The sequence below is a fragment of the Peromyscus californicus genome, unplaced genomic scaffold (assembly GCF_007827085.1).
Source record: "Peromyscus californicus insignis strain IS unplaced genomic scaffold, ASM782708v3 Scaffold_15__1_contigs__length_86483966, whole genome shotgun sequence".
Lineage (NCBI taxonomy): Eukaryota > Metazoa > Chordata > Mammalia > Rodentia > Cricetidae > Peromyscus > Peromyscus californicus.
The window spans coordinates 69,444,561-69,461,654 of NW_026294447.1; the positions used below are offsets into that span (position 1 = coordinate 69,444,561).

At 45.4% G+C, this 17,094-nt stretch overlaps 1 protein-coding gene across 20 annotated transcripts in view; it reads right to left on the reverse strand.

Annotated features, from left to right (window-relative positions):
• Ttll5 (tubulin tyrosine ligase like 5) overlaps positions 1-17,094 on the reverse strand; it is a 252,368-nt gene that overhangs the window by 183,426 nt on the left and 51,848 nt on the right. For all 20 annotated transcript variants that reach the window (XM_052739243.1, XM_052739245.1, XM_052739246.1 and 17 more), the window contains 5 exons: positions 16,248-16,349; positions 14,258-14,349; positions 13,274-13,381; positions 3,442-3,523; positions 1,405-1,466 (listed from right to left, as the gene is read on the reverse strand). In XM_052739243.1, the coding sequence (XP_052595203.1) occupies positions 1,405-1,466; positions 3,442-3,523; positions 13,274-13,381; positions 14,258-14,349; positions 16,248-16,349 (446 nt within the window). The remainder of the gene's footprint in view (positions 1-1,404; positions 1,467-3,441; positions 3,524-13,273; positions 13,382-14,257; positions 14,350-16,247; positions 16,350-17,094) is intronic.

Consider the following 17,094-nt stretch of genomic DNA (forward strand, 5'->3'; position numbering starts at 1 on the left):
AGTCTGTCCTATCTATGGGATGTGCTGGAGTAAGGGCAGCCAACCAGTCATTGGTCCAGCCTGAGACCCATGCCATGAGAATAAGCCCACCCTGACACTGCCGGTAGCACCAGGACCCAGGGGCTGGATAGGGCAGACACCTAGGATAGACCCAAACACAACTGGAGGAGAAAAATGTCAATGTAATGATACCTAATGACATTCTGCTATACTCATAGATTGGTGCCTAGCCCGGTTGTCATCAGAGAGGCTTCATCCAGCAACTGACAGAAACAGATGAAGAGACCCACAGGCAAACACTAGCCAGAGCTTGGGGAATCATGCTGAAGAGGAGGAGGAAGGATTGTAGGAGCCAGAGGGGTCAAGACATCATGAGAAAAACCACATAATCAACTAACTTGAGCTCATAGGAGCTCAGAGTCTAAGCTGACAACCAGGGAGCCTGTATGGGACTGACCTAGGCCCTCTGCATATATAAGACAGTTATGTAGCTTGGTCTTCTTGTGGGACTCCTAACAGTGGGAGCAGGGGATGTCTCTGACTCTTGCTGGCTTTTGGGACCCTATTCCTCCATACTGGGTTGCCTTGACTAGCCTAAATACAAGAGGAGGTGCCCAGTCTTACTGCAACTGGATATGCCATGTTTTGTTGATATCCATGGGAGGCCTGCCCTTTTCTGAACAGAAACAGAGTAAGAGTGGATGGGGGGTGGGGCAGGTGGGCAGAGGGAAGGTGGAGGGGAGGGACTGGGAGGAGAGGATGGAGGAAACTACGTTCGGGATGTAAAATAAATAAATAATTAAAAATAAATACATAAAGAAGAAGAGAGTCGCTAAGTTTTACAGCATCTGCTGGTACAAGTACTAGTTCACATCAAATAGATTTCACTGGGTCTCTTCAGGGAAATTTAAAAACCCAATAATAAATCCACGTCATACCCACCTGACTGCCCATCTCCATTTCAAAGTTCTGGCTTATCTACTTAAAATGGGATTTCTTCCTCGGGCTGCTTTGGCTATAACACTGCAGAAGGGATCATGTTGAAGCCAGCAGAGACTGTCTAGGAGAAATACAGCCGGTCTCTTTTGTAACAGGGCTTCTTCAGTGGGTTTCACTTTCCCAGCTCAGAGAAAAATATACTCTCTGCAGATCTCCGCTTAATTCTCTGCCTCAGCTCATAATTCCCATGCCCCAGGTCTCAGCCTTAGTTGTGGTTCAGCCTCGGGACAGGATGGAGCCAGGGGGAGTAGAAACATATAAACACTTCCCTGAAAATATAATTTTTTAGTACAAAACATTCAGCATGGCTTAGGAACTGCCAGTTGGCAACACCTAGGGAGCCTGGCAAATGGAAGCTCTGGTTAATTTTTTTGTGAGTCCAGTTCAGAACACACTGCTACTTACCTACAACAGTGAACATATCTGAGATCATACTGGCTTTAATCTTGAGGTCCAGAGGTGCATCACTAAGAGAAGGGAGAGAGAAAGGAGCAACTGATCACTTTGTAGGGTAGCAGAGAGCTGCCTCATCATGGGTCCCAGTACAGCAAAGGTTCCAAACATCAGAGAAGCAGCCCATCAAATCCACAGGAAAGGGGAGAGAAATCTGGGTGGAAGATAACAGAACATAAGCCTGTGCTACGCTCATCCTCCGTAAGGCAGGCCCAGCACCAACGCATTTGATTCCCTGACATGGAATCGTTTACTCCAGATCTTGTGCAATTCAAGTGCTGAGCAGCCAGGGCTATTGCTTCACTATCACTGTGGGGTTCCGAGGCTCAGGCTGTCTGTGTGCTCATACTTTTAATGAGTGCCCTTCATTCCAAGGTTTCAGTGCTTCGTCATTTACTTACATTCACATGCAAGACAAGACGATTTGGCCACACTGGTACTTTTCGGAAGTTGTCATTTTCTGTGCTAACTCGTTCTCTTTAGGATTGCAGGCTTGTAAACAGGGCAGAAAGATCCAAGCAAGTCCTATCAACAAGTCACCATCAGAGGAGGCAGGAGCCCGTGTGAACACTGGAACAGCGTGGACCAAAAACAAGAGGCCTTCCTGTGGAGAGGACTAGCCTGGAGCTTCAGTGCTCCTCCACGACCCACACTCCTCTAGCTGCTGGCCCCACGTGTTCCTTGGGATGTTTCCCATCGGCTCCCGGACTTCACTGGGCGGCAGACTTGACAAAGTGCAGTGTTAACAACTGAAGGCACTGCCCGGCTGCACACCTCACACCTGAGCGAAGCCAAATCCCCACTCCACCAAGTAGTCAACATGTCTTCAGTTGATGACTTGGCATTCTGCCAACCTCTCATCCTTAAAAGCTCAGCAGCTGGGTGGTCTCTGGCAGAAACCTCTAGGGTTTTCTGTTTAGAAAAGCACATAGCTAGCAGAAATTCTGTCGCTGCAGATGTAAGCAGGGTCTTCTTTGGTAATGAAAAATAGACTTCTTCCCTTCTAAATAACAGATTTGATTTTTTTGCAAATCTAAGGTTGTTAAAAACTTTTTAGACATTAACCTTGGGTGGACACCAGGCCACAGAACTGAGCAAAAAAGAGCAAGCACTCTGGGGCCTCGGTCCAGCTTTAGATTGCTATAGTGCATGCAGAGCCCCCAGGGAAGTCCATGCCAGCAAAGGTGGGCAGTGCACCACCCGAGAGCACTTCAGTCACCTTAACAGAGTGTCTACAAAAGAGGCTGAATCTGTCCATCAGAGTCTAAGTGCAGCAGGAGGTTCTGCTGAGGGGCAGGCATGGATTCAATGAGAAAGTCTACATCTTCCCCAAGAATCATCTCTTTAGCAATGCTAAGCTGAAGGACTTGGCTTGGATGAAGAAGTAGCTGCTTTTGTTTTTGTTTTTGTTTTTTAAATTTAGGTCTGCTCAGGCTGTTATAACTTCAGAGCTACAGAGGCGAGTGCAGATCAGAGGACTGAGATTCTAAGATGGTATGAGTATATATGGGATAATGAAGAAATTACGTTGATATTATTTTCATACTCATCTTCTCTGATGAGTAGTACATTCTGTTCACACTGTTTGCAGTTTGGGATATCTGTCAGCATATTTTTCAAGACTATTGCTCTTTCCAATGTAATGAAGTAACTTGTTATTCATGTTTCAAGTGCTTTAGTAATGCAAATAAGACGAAATAATAGACACAGTCTTATCTTAGCATTTAAAAAACGTTAAAAGTCAGAATAAGAATGATCCTTAAGAAGCCAAATACATGGCAAATATGTACTGCACACTGGCTGGGAAACTGACTCCCACAGGGATTTGATAATATACCACAAACCTCTAATTTTTAAAATTCTAACCACCACTGTGTAAAAGGAAAGTCTTTTAAGATAAGAAAAATAATATCCCCCTCCAAAAAAATCAAAATAGGTTTAGTGTCATGTGCAGGTTTGTCTTGTTTTTTGTTGACAGAACTGACTTACCAGGCCAAAGAAGGGGAGAGATTCACTTCCAACAACCATGGCTTCAGAGTATTATCTATGAGCACATCAAAGCCATACAGTTCTGGAAATACAACACAACATCCAAGATCATTTTCCGTCAACGATTACATAAAGTCACTCAAATCCTATCCGAGGCCTAAAAACTCAGAGTGTGAGCAGTAAGCACAGACCCACCAGTTCAAGGAAAGCTGGTCTCCTTCGAAGGACAGCTGAAGGAACACTAAGTGTTCCAACACGGCATTGCTGTCCTGAGTTCTACATAGTAAGACAACACATACAACCCCACTGTGCTGAAGGATGGAAGATGACAGGGATGCAGCAAGACTAGCTGTGACAAATGCCACACAGGCACGTCCTGTGCTGGCCTCCTCAACCACCTCTGGCCACACTCTGAATACCGAAGCACCCACAGCAGGCACAGCTCCTTCATCACATCCTCTTACCTTACACAGAAGATGCCACTTCCGTGACCTGCCAGAAGACATCCAAATGTAAAGTGTACTTATTCCTCCCCCTCTCCTCCAGTTTCAATTTCTTTTAAGAGAGAAAGTGAAACACTCAGCCTGACACAGAAGACAGGTGGGTGGTGACGCAGGCTGTGACAGGCCATCTTGTACCTCTAGTACTATTCAAGGAAAAGAAGGAGCCAGGGACCAAGTTTCCATGGATTCCGGATTCTTTGTTGAGTTTCCTCCTCTACCACCCCAACTATGTCAAGAAGCATGGTAACACCAACCAGGCGCCTCTTCTCCTAGAATCCCTGGTTTTACTTCAAGAATTCAGGGATGTGAGGCTAACTTGGAGCCTTTCAAGAATTATTAGTGAGATCCTCACAACAGGAGTAACAGTGGCACCCAGCCCTTGGTATACATATTCCAAACACACAGACTTTCTGAAGCCCCACCCCTTCTGACATCATCCCCAGTGTCACTCAAACAAACCATCTCTTGCATCTCTTCTCTAGAGAAAAACCGCTATTTCAGAGCTTACGCCCAGAGGAAACAAGCAGGGGGTCCTAGAAATTCACTCATATAAATTTCCCTGTTTCAAGAAGGATTTTTTTCACTCCTTAATCTTTTGAAAAACTAGAAACATATAATGTAGAACACAAAACTCTAAAGCTATAATAAAACACCAAGAAACCTAGGACAGGATCTAAAGACCCCCGACTGTGGCTTGGTGAGGGCACATGAGTCTAAGAGACATCCTTCAGGCTCCCTTTCTCTTTCCGTAGTCACTAACTGTCAGTAACTGGATATTCACACAGGCCATTGCCTAGTTCTTCTGTATAAGTCAAGGAGACACACACATTCTCTTCTGTTTGCTTGAAAGAGCTCTTGTTGTGGAACCCAGGCGAACCTCTAACTCATGATCCTCCTGCCTCAGCTCCTAGGTGCTGAGATTACAGGCACATATTTCCACAACCAGCTAGATCTGGATATTCTAGTGTTTTCATGACTATGTCTGCTTCCATAGTAATTACTTACACAGGAGTCCATTTAATTTGCAGAACCAATTAAAAAAACAATAAAGGTTTGGAACATCACATTTTCATAACTATATAAATCTTACGTTAGGATGTAAAGAAAAGGAAGCTCCTTCAGCTGCTCCTTGCTAATAAATTCATACTTTTACAGACACTGCAGTCTTCTCAATAGCTTGCCTCGTCTTCAACAACAACAATAATCCAATTCTCACTTTAATCTGAGAAAAAGATTTTGTCATGGAGCTCTAAATAAGACATTTTAAAAGGAAAAACCTTAGCAGGTATGCTGGCACACATCTGCAATCACAGCATTCGGGAGGCCGAGGCAGGAGGATCATGAGTTGAACGTGCGTTTGGGCTACATATCAAGATGAAAGGAAGAAAGGAAGGAGGGAAGGAGTGAAGGAGGGAGGGAGGGAGGGAGGGAGAGAGGGGAGGGGAGAGAAGGAGGGGTGAGGCCAGAGAAGGTAAATGAGAGGGAAGAAAGGAAAACAAAGGAAGGGAGGAAGGAACGGAGGGAGGGAGGGAGGGAGGGAAGAGAGGGAGGGAGGGAGGGAAGAGAGGGAGGGAGGGAGGGAGGGAGGGAAACGTGTAATCTAGATGTCCTGCAGCATTACATAAGCAAGATATAGTATCTCATACAAGAAAATATTCCCTTCAGTTTTAAAGAGCAGAAGCAAAGATTCAACTATTTAATAAAGTGATACTTAATAACAGCATGAAGGACATGTTGACTAATGGCTGATGCACAGACTGATGTGGTTTGCAGAAGGAAGCCCAGTGTGAGGCAGCTCAACAATCCTTGAGAGCCACTGTTCTAACACTCAGCAATCCCACTTAACCATTTCACCACATCAGAGGCAAGTTCCAAGAGCTCACATTAAGCTGAAAGTCTGAAAAAAAAAAAATTCTGGGAAAGGAAAACCATATCTTAAAGTGAGAAAATCCCTTTCACAGCGCTAAGCTAACTTACTCCTGTGATCAAAGCAGCCAGGGTATCGAGCTCTGGAGTCAACTAAGTCTCAGTCTAACCACTCTTAGACCAGACTTGAACCCACAGTCATGTGAGAGTAGGGGAAATGCATATTGCTATGTGAAACGTGGCAGCAGAGTGCTAGGTACAACTCACCCGAAGAAGTCTGGGCTCAGTGGCGAGAAGTCGGGGTGGAAAGAGAGATTCTGTATCAGCTCAACTCTTGAAACTACCAGCTCAGCAAAGATACTGATGTCCTTCTAGCTTTCTCTTTAATCTAGCCCATCATTTCTACTCCCTTATGAGAAAGAATTTACACATGATAAGATGGATGAGTCTAAAAGACACAGATTGATGAATCTTGGAATTGGCTGCATCCATACAAGCCTCACTTATATCAAGGGACACACAGAACATTTCCATCACCCTGGAAGATCCCTCAAACCTCTTCCTGGTAGATAGCTTGCTCCTGCTTCATCCTTGACAACCATGACTCTTACTTCTTTCCACCATCAATTCTATTCTAGAATTTCATATAAATGGAAAGCATATAGTATATACTCATGTGAGTCTAGCTTCTTGTATTATATTTGTCATGTTTTCTGGGTACATCTACCAATAATTCCTTTTAAGGTAGAGGTATTAGGGTATGACCTTCTTGTAATAAAATTCACCCTTTAAAGTAACAGTTGGATGAATCTTGGAAAGTGTACAGCTCTTTAATCCTGACCTCAATCACAAATACAGAAAAATCTTATCATAGATGCACCTTGTGTCTCTCTGTAATCAATCCTCACCTGCCTCATCTTCCAGCAACCACCACTGAGATTTCTGCTTCCTTTTTTCCCTTCCCAGAAAGTCAAAAATGAAATATGCATCGTCTATAGTCTTTTTACAGTAGTTTTTTTCACATGGTATTGTCTTCTGAAATTTACCTATTCTGTTACATGTATCAAAAGTGTAGTTCATTCCTTTTCATTCCAAAGTAGTATTCCATAATATAGACATATCACAATTTACCCATTTAACAGTTGATAGCTATTTTGGCTGTTTCCAATTTGGAGCCATTATAAATAAAGTATCAACATTTGTGAACAAGAATTGTGTGGACATAAAGTTTCATTTCTCCTGGATAAATACGTACTAGTGGAAATACCTGGTCACATGGTAACTGTATGCTACCCCATGCACCTCTTACCTCCTGAGCCTTTCCCGAGCTGTCAATGAGAAGGGGGGAGGGGGAGATGAGTTGTCTAGGAGAGGAAAAATGCCAGCTCCTGTCCTAACTCTCTATAGTTTACATATCATATTCCCTGTTAGGGTGTATTTTTCTGGCTCCCCTAGCCAAACTGGTGGTAACACCCCCATATTCCAAGAGGATTATAGTCACGGAGTCACTCTGCTATGTGAACTGTCTTTTATCACTTCATATCTGTGTCTCTCCCTCTCTGAAGGGCAAGTGCCACATCTCATTCCTCATTTTAGATCAAGTGGGCTGGATTGTTTGCCAACTGTCAAAAGCCACAGTCATCTGGGAGAGGGAATCTCAATAGAAATGTCCCCCAAAGACTTGTCTGTGGGCAGGCCTGTGGTGCATCTTCTTGATTGGTGATGGATGGTAGAGGCACCCCAGGCAGGTGGTCTTGGGCTGTATAAGAATGCAGGCTGAGCAGGGCACGAGAAACAAGCCAGTGGCAGTACTCCTCCATGGCTTCTGCTTCAGTTCCTGCCTTGAATTCCCTGTCCTGACTTCCTTCAGTGATGGACTGTGATGTGGAAGTGTAAGGCAAACAAATCCTTTCCTCCCCAAGCTGCTTGTGATCATGGTGTTTATCACAGCAATAGAAACCTAAGGCAGAAGTAATTGACTCCATAAGGAACACATTTAGGAAGTGTATTGAGAAACAAAGGTCAAGGGGGATGGCTCAGTTAATAAACTGTTTTCCAAGATCTTGAGTTCGGATCCCCAGCACCCATGTAAAAAGACGGACATGACAACACGCACCTCTGAGCCCTGTCCTAGGGAGGCAGAGACTGAAGGATCTCTGGGGCTTGCTGGCCGGCTGAAGCAGTGAACTCAAGGTTCAGTAAGAGACCTTTTTCAAAAAATAATAATAATAGAATAAAAGGCAAAGTGGACAGTGACCAAGGAAGATACCAGACATTGACATCTGGCTTCCACACACATGCACATGCGTACACACATGTACACGGCACACACACACTAATTAAGAACCACTGAGAGTGAAAAAAGAAAATTATGTGTAAGTCAAAACCAATAAACAGCTGATCTCCCCTGGCCTACCTACATAGTTATAACAAAGCTACCAATCACAATACAAATAACAAGAATTCACTTTTTTAAGAAAGAAAGTAAATGCATTTAGTGCCCTGCCAAGAGAAGAGTGGGCACAGAAGAAACAGAAGAACCACCTGCAAAGATAAAGACTCTCGTTAAAGAAAATTTATGAAAGATACAGTAAGGAAAAAATCTGATAAAAGACGGCTTTTGAAGAAGGGGGGGTAGGGAATTGGAAGAAAAACGGTCCCACAGAGACCTGAGAGATCACTAAAGAGAGCACACCACTCACTTTGGAGACAATGTACTCAGCCTCCCCAGCATGAGAGCCCGGCTAGAGCTCCAGGCCCAGGGCAATGGAAAGGGCTGGCATTAGCAAGTGCCCACTGTCTCTGAGATCCTCTTCTGTAACGGGAACACTTTTCACCTCAGCTTAGGATTCGAGTTTAAAAACAAAATCAAAGTCTTTACTACGGGTCCAGAAGAGAATTCTGGGAAAAAAAATCGAGCAAGATCTCCCAGGAAAAGGAACTGATTAAGAGAAGAACCCCAGTGCTAACTTGTTAACTCGTCCCCGAAATCACTCCGGTGTCTAGCTACTGCCTGGACTGGTAGGCTGAAAAGGAACATCTAGGACTGGGCACTGCACTCTTTTCCAAGGCTGATCTGCTAGAAAAGATGATGTCACTGTTCCTGAGATCTAGTTACAGGACAGCACAGGAGAATCCAGGATGTGATGAGCCATGCCAAAAGGACTGGACTCAGCAGAGCTGTCTTGATGTGGGTGGAGAAAGGCCAGAAATCTGGTCTCCAACTTGGCTTTGCCATTTACTAGCCACATGACCCAAGACAACTTACTTAAGCTTGCTGACTCTTTGCCCTTGTCATAAAGCAAGGGTTTCCGATCCATCCTTGGTAGTAAGTACCAACAACACTGCTGGAGACAAGCAGCAGCCTCCTGGTATCTCCGTCCTTCTACAGGAAACAGCCCTCCCATCTCAGCTGGAGCAAGGGATAAACTAAGAGGGGCTTATCTTGACCACTGCCCCTGCCTTCCATTCCTTTACTGTTGGTGGAGAGGTCTGCACAATGGAGAGAGCAAGCTACCTTCTTGCATCTCTCTGACAATCATTTATGGACACCGTCCTTTTAAAGAACATGGCCTTATCCTGAAAAACGGTCAAGGGCAGAGGTAACAGAAAACGAAACCCGCTTTCACTTAAGGGAGGTACCTGAGCGTACTTGGTTTTCAGCAGACTTGCCACTGGTCTCCGATCACAACAAGACTAAGTTAGTTAGTTCCTCAGTGTCCTGTCCACAGGATCCCACACTAGAGGATCGGGATCAGGGCCCACCCCTTCGGCCATTCCCAAACAAACACTAAACCACTGTCAGCACAACAGCTTTGAAAGACAGCTAACATCCTGTTGGTTTTGGCTGTGTGTCTTCAAATGGCCAAAAAAAAGTTGTTCTCATAGTCAGTAATTTCACAGTGCCAATTTCCTTAGCATATTTAGAGAGTTGCCATTGAAGTATATTAGTTCACATTGTACCACATTTTCACAATCGTGGAAGGCAGTAAAATTTGACTGTCAGAAACATGTTTTATTGGGGGAAGCATCCAAAAATCATATAATTGAAGTCCCATGATCAAGATGGGAGATTGCCAAGACTCATCCTCTGAGGCCCCTGTTTTTCAGGCTGAGTCTCTTTCATTCACGTTCTTTTACTCACTAGCTCTAGAACCTGAGACAAGGGCTAATTTCTCAGGGTCTCCATTTCTATATCCTAACAAATCATTTGCTAAGGTCCTTTTGGATGTACACGTTTATAAAATAGCATTAAATGGCTAAGTTTCAGCCTGCCTGCTATGGGTGATATATGGTTGATATATAGGTAGTAATAACACAATGCAGGCTCAAGCATACAGCGGCATCCTAGGACAAACTGAGCTTGAGAAGAAGAAACTGTTGACAGTACTGCACTGCTGCAACACGAATCTCTGACCAGCACACAGCCGGAACCGGAAAAGAGCTGCATGTGCAAATAAAGCACTGACTGGGAACGTTGAGGGTACCCGGAAGCAGCACAGGTGGCAAGGCGAGGAAGAGCTCACAGTCAGAAGCTGCCAGTACCAGACCGCTCCTGGCACTAGTCTATAAGAGGAAGGCCAGAGATTACTACCAAAAGAATATAGGGAACCCCAGCTCTACACTCTGTTTCCCTAAAAGTAGGAATACTGTGCTTAAGCCCAAAGCTTCCGGTGAAGCTTTCAATTCCCGGTTACCCTGACACACCTGCAAAGTGACGCCCTGCCGTGAACCCCGGGGGGGGGGGGGGGGGGGGGGGGGCTAAGAGTCAGAGGGGCAGAGAGATTCACACCAATGCACGAACACACAAAATCCCATCTCACGCGGGGGTTAACAAAGCACATAGAATCCCAGGGCTGACAGGAAGCAGAATTAGAACCACAGAAGCCAAGGAGACAGTCAACAACTTAAAAAACTCCAGATGCCTTGAGTTTATTGGAGCTGGACCAGGACAGGAAAGGAGAAGAGGAGACCCTGGCTGATGGACTTCGGGATACTTCTCTGAGTCAGAGAGAGTCACTGCCCTTCTTTCACATGGAGTTTTGTAAACCCATTCCTAAATTTCCAAAAAGTAATCAGTTACAAAGCAAGACAGAAAAAGAAATACCCAGAAAAGCCTTCAGGATTAGCTACTTAGAACAAAGAGTTTGCTTTTTGTTATTTTTTTTTTTAATGTATCAAGGGCCATGAGAATTTACCAACATAGGCAAGCAGAAGTAGAAAGAAACATATTTAATCTTGAAAGGTTTCCACAGTTGGAGTCACATTCTGTTAGCTCCCACCTCCATCCTCAAATAGACTGCAACAATTCTAAGAGTCCCAAGCCTTACCAAATCAGACCCACTGGAAAGCTTGCTGCCAGGCCACCAAGAAGCCATGGAAACAATCACCAAGCACTCATTCAACAAACATTTCCCAGCATTCTCTATGACAAGACACTGCTCTGCGTGAGAGGGACAAAGCCAATGGTGATACTGTGCCGGACATCATCAAGGAGCTTCCGCTCCATTAGGAGAGATACACACCTAAATGAGCATAGAGGACATGCAGGAGACACTGCAGAGACATGAACAGAGTGCTAGGGCGACATGACAGAGTGTTAGAGAGTCTAACATTCACTAGGAGGGCTGGAAAAAAAGACCACCAAAGAAGTGATGCTGGTGACCTACTCAGTAAAGTAACATGAGAAAAGTGGGGGTAGTTCAGTCACAAGGTAAATGACACACACAGAGCTAGAATTAGAAAAGGTCCCTGGAACTCTGACTTGACATAAACAGGATGAGATGGAAAGGTAGACACAATGGCTCAAGAATTCAAGACAGACCCAGAGACTTCTGGGAAAGCATCCGTGCATTCGACAGCAACAGTATCATAGAGCAGCACAGACTGGCTGTGGGAGTGACACAGGGGGCCTGTGCTCAGTAAGGCTTCAGAAGAGCAGCAGAGTGGAGTGAGTCTTAGTGGAGGGAGAGAGTGCAAGGCAGGCAGGGGGTTCCAGTTAGACACAGAACCTGTGCACACTGGTGCACGCCCCTCCAAAGGGTCTGCTTCTAAAGACTCTGCAGTCTTTTCTTTTACTCGACAGTTCCAGATCCTGACTTATCTGCCTCTTCCATTCAGTCTCTGCAGTTCCCCTACATGAGCATCAGTCAAATACAGACTGTTATAATCCATTAAGGAGATCAAAACTTCGTGTCTAATTACAAAATTAATAATTTTTTGTTTGTTTGTTTGTTTTTGTTTTGTTTTTCAAGACAGGGTTTCTCTGTGTAGCTTTGCACCTTTCCTGGAACTCACTCTGTAGCCCAGGTCGACCTCGAACTCACAGAGATCCACCTGGCTCTGCCTCCCGAGTGCTGGGATTAAAGGCGTGCGCCACCACCGCCGGGCCCTAAAAGTAATTTTTATTAAGTACAGTTTAAGGGCCAGACATCGTGCCAAGTACTTTCTTGCATCATCTCATTGGATTTTTACCGTGCTCTTAGGAGGGAGATACACACCACTGTGGCTGCCACTTACAGTCTAGAAAATGAGAATTGGGATAGCTTGCTGAAAATCACCCAACCAGAAACGGATGCAAACAGGTCTCAAGAACAGGCTGTATAGGCTCTATGGTCCACGTTCTTTATTTCCCTGCTCTCCAGCCCCCTAAGCAAGCATGCCACCTCTGTGGGTATCGCTCCATATCACACTTGAACTAACATCACTCTATCAACAATCTTGTGTGTTTCATTACCAAGGTCCAACATGGGCCCAAAGCCTACCTGGCCTCATGGGCTTTCATACTGGCAACTGACACTAAGTTCCTATCCATGGAGAAAGCAGAGGTACACAGGCAACCTTGGTGGGACAGACACAGCTATCGGGTCAGGAGGTCAGAGGTTTCCCGATCCGGGTTGTGAACCACTTCTTACACTATCTCTGTACAATCAAAAAGATAAAGTGAAACAGGAGGGGAGCGGGAGGGAAGGGAGGGGAGGGGGGAGGGGAGGGGGGAGGGGAGGAGGGGGAAAACTAGCAGGGGAAAAAAGAGGAGGAGGGGAAGAATCCACTAAAAAGAGGACTAAAACAGAAAGGAGGGGTCATCGGAAAATGGGAGAAAGCACACACTGGTACCAGGCAGAGCTTCTTGGATCTGTTCCCAGTCTGGCTGCCAGAGCTCTGGAATATATTTGTTAGAGCTGGATTCCTGTACAGCCTGTTGCAGACTTTTTCTGAGTGTACTTTGACAGAGAGACTCACACTTCAGCTTCAATCCCTGTTCCCCACACAGAAAGCGAGTGACTCCTCCAGAGATTCCAATGAAAGCTACCACTGGCCTCCTGGTAGGATTTGTATCTGCTCTAGGAGCTTAAGGACGCAAACCCAGGATGTGCCCCTGACCCCTATAGAATCACTAAGCCCCACTGTCTGAGAATCCCAAGACCCTCCTCACAAAACACAAGCGTCTGGCGGCGTCTTACCGAAACAACTGCTGCGGTGCGGCACGAAGGTTTTACAGGCAGTGGCGATAGCTAATTCAGCCGAGATTATCGTCTTAATGATCAAGTCCTCCACGTGGGCCATCAGTGCTGCAAAAACAATCTTTGTAATGAAACCAGAAACACTACAATGCGTGCATTAGGAGGAGAAGACTCCAGGTCACTATGCAATTATAAAGGCAAGGGGCTTTCAAAGAGCATCTAAACGGCAGTCTTCAGAATGGGTGCTACAGGGCTGGCATGCCATGAGGAGGGGGACATGAGGAGATGGCTGCAGGTGGCCTGTGACAGAGGTACAGCTGCAGGAGGAGCCTTCTCTCTCTTGCTCTCCTGCACTTTTCGAAAAAGTCTGTTCTGCACACAGCTTCCCATGCTGCTCAAGACTCAAACCCCATAACTCAAATTCCACACTGTCCATTCTCTACGTCAGCAACAAGAATGAGAGAGTTCAACTCTGAACTCAGAGCCAATATAGAGGGAGGCAACACGGCATACAAAACACCATAGTGTCTGAGTTAGCAGTCCAGCATTCAAGAAGGATAAACTGAGGACTAAAGAAAAAGGTGATGCTTTCCAAACGAGAAACAAGAAAAGGGATTTGGGGAGGGTTGCAGGAAGTCTCTTCTCCACTGTGAACCACAGGAGAAAAAAGAACAGTCACCCACTGGCTCTTCGGCAACATTGTCAAGAGGCCTGGTGAGATACAATAGTAAAATCACACAAAAAAGTAGAGTCAAGGGGCTGGAGAAATGGCGTGGCAGTTAAGAGCATTTACTGCTCTTACAGAGGACCTCATTTGGTTCCCAGCACCCATGTAGGATAGCTCACAACCTCCTGTAATTCCAGCTCCAGGGGAACCGATGACTTCTTATGGCCTCTCCAGGTACCCCACACGCACACACAGAATACAGATTATATATATATATGTTTTAAGTAGAGTCTAAAAGGAAAAGATATGATACTCACCAGTTGTATCCTTGCCTTCTTGTTTCAGGTACCTAAGCATGGCACTCATGCTCCACTTGTTCCCATAATCCTCCACTTCTGGATCATCACAACTAAAAAGAAAGGAATTGAGGCTACATATGCCAGGAGGCCCATCTTTCTCTGGGCTTTGAGTAGTTAGAGAACATACACTTTGCTGACTTCCACCTGGTTTTCCCTGGTTGTTCTTACAACACCCTTTCTATCAATTTCTTAAAAGGAAGGGAAAATGCAGAGTTTGCTTTTCTGAAGAGGCAGAGAAGAGGGCCACATCAAGAATGAGTGGAGAGCCAGGCATGGTGGCGCACACCTTTAATCCCAGCACTGGGGAGGCAGAGACAGGCAGATCTCTGTGAGTTCAAGGCCAGTCTGGTCTACAGAATGAGTCCCAGGACAGCCAGAGCTGTAACACAGAAAAACTCTGTCTCAAAAAACCAAAAACCAAAAAAAGTGAAGAAAGGCATGAAAAAAACGTGAATGAGTTTAAGAGTCATTATAATAAATTAACAATGGGATTTAACACATCTAGTCTTTGAGGAAAACATCACATGAAACCAGCAAACCACCTCAGATGCCATTTTCAGACCAGAAGAGATCTGACACACTAAGCAAGCCTCCTGTCTCTGGAGTGATAGCTACTTTCCCAAACCTCTCAAGTACCACCAATGACAGCAGGACTGGGGGGGACAGGAGAGTGCCAGGCGTCCCACTGTCACAGAATGGTGAATGGGGCGGCCCCCGAATGTGGTCCTGTAGTCAGGCGCTTATGCTTTGCCACTGACTTCTCATCCTTAGCGCCCTCTCCAGTTCCATCCCTGCTCATCCCAAGGGGAGGCCATGGCAGCGTTAAGCAATTCCAGTGCTGATCACAGGCCACTCAAGGAAACCTTTTTCACTTCAGCAACTACCCCAACACTTCCAGCTTCTTTCTTTCCTTGGACCTGGTGGGAACTTATTTTTAGTCTGAGTAGAAAGTGACTGTTTGAGTTTCTTTTCTATTTTTCCACTTTCTGGCGAAATTATCTGGATGAAAGAAAACAGAGCAAAAATAACATTTCCACACAGCTGGGCTGCCGCGCCTTTCCACTAGTTCTTCTGGAGATGGCCTCATTTCTTTAATTTTTTTCCTTTTTTTTTTTTCTGATCATAGTAGTATATTCTAGAAATTTTTAGTAGCTACATAAAAGCAAAGTGGAAAAACCCCTAAAAATTGACTACTAATCTTACACTTTGTGTTTAAGGGGAGGTAACATTTCAGGACATATCTTTTTGTCCTTTCTCAGCAAAAAAGAGAAGTTTTAGCTAACAGACTGGTTCAGTCAAGGTGTGTGCAGCATGTACTGTCTCAATGTGCTTTTCCGCTAAACAGTGCACAGCAAAGATGGTCCTTGGCTCTGATTCTGTACATGCATCCTTAAGGTTACATTCACAGAACTGGAACTGCGGTGTCAAAGGAGACAAATAACTTTAAGCTTTTGAAATGATTGCCAAGCTGAAATTCATACCCCTAAGTCAAGCAGGGAAAGACAAATGGCCAAGGTGTACTTGGGTGGAATAAGGTGACCCTCTGTGTGAGTGTTCCCTGGAGAAGAGCAGCCGCCACCGCCAACAGCAACACCTCAAAACTGCTAGGTGAGGGGCTGGAGAGGCCTCGGGGCTTCAGAGCACTCGCTGCTCTCTAGAGGACCTGTATTCAATTCTCAGCACCCACACAGTGACTAGCAACCATCTGTAACTCCAGTTCCAGGGATCTGCCACCCTCTTCTGACTTCCAGGGACACCAAGCACACACATGGTACACACCCCCAAAACACCCATATACATAGACTAATTACAAAGAAGGAAAGAAAAGAGGACACTTGACCCTCCAGCGTCACCCAAGCATTCCTGACGTGCTCCAGTGCAGTCTGCTAGCTTCCCACGTCTCCACCACCGGCACCTGAGTCTGACTTCCACCCGACCCAGCCAGTACCTCACATAGTCTCCACTCTTCTTGTTCACGCTGTAGTTTGTTAGGTGCATGAACTGGTTCCGAATGTTCTTGGATCCTTGATCATATCGCACAGTTGCAAACCTGACAGGAAGAACACCAGTTAAATGCCAGGAACAGTTTCAGTGGAACTGAACATTGAGGAGGTCACAATAACACGGGGGGCATTATCATTATCTCACAAGGAGGGTGACACTATTATCTAACGAATATTGATCTCATCTAAGTGACAATCCTGTGAGAAATGGGATCTACACATCATCTTCTATCAATTCAATCCTAAAAACAACTCTTACAAAATAGATCCATGTTACATTCAAATTTTAAATAGATATAAAACCAAATATAACCCATAAAGACTGAATAACTTGGCCACGCACGGTGAAACACACCTTTAACCCTGGCACTCAGGGGGCAGAGATCTGCCTGGTCAATCTAGAGAGTTCCAGGTTAGCCAGGGCTGCAGTGAAACCCTATCTAAACATGAAATAAAAGACTGAGTAACTTATCCGAGACTGTGACTCCAGAACCCCATGGCTTGACCACTCTTAGATGCTGCTTCTCTTATCCCTTCTATCAATGGGGGGGATGAAAACTCACAAGCTGGGCAGCTGGACGTAGCCGATACAGCTATGAAGCTGCAAGGAACACCTACACAGACCCACACAGGGACCGGACCGACCTTCTGCAGGAGACAGGGAGAAGGGAAAACGGTCCGGCAGGGATGTGCCGACTTGCTTCACACCCACTGAGGGACAGCACTGATTCCTAACGACTTAAGGAGGACCATGAGAGCACCCAGGAGAGGAAGCACACAAGAGCACAGACA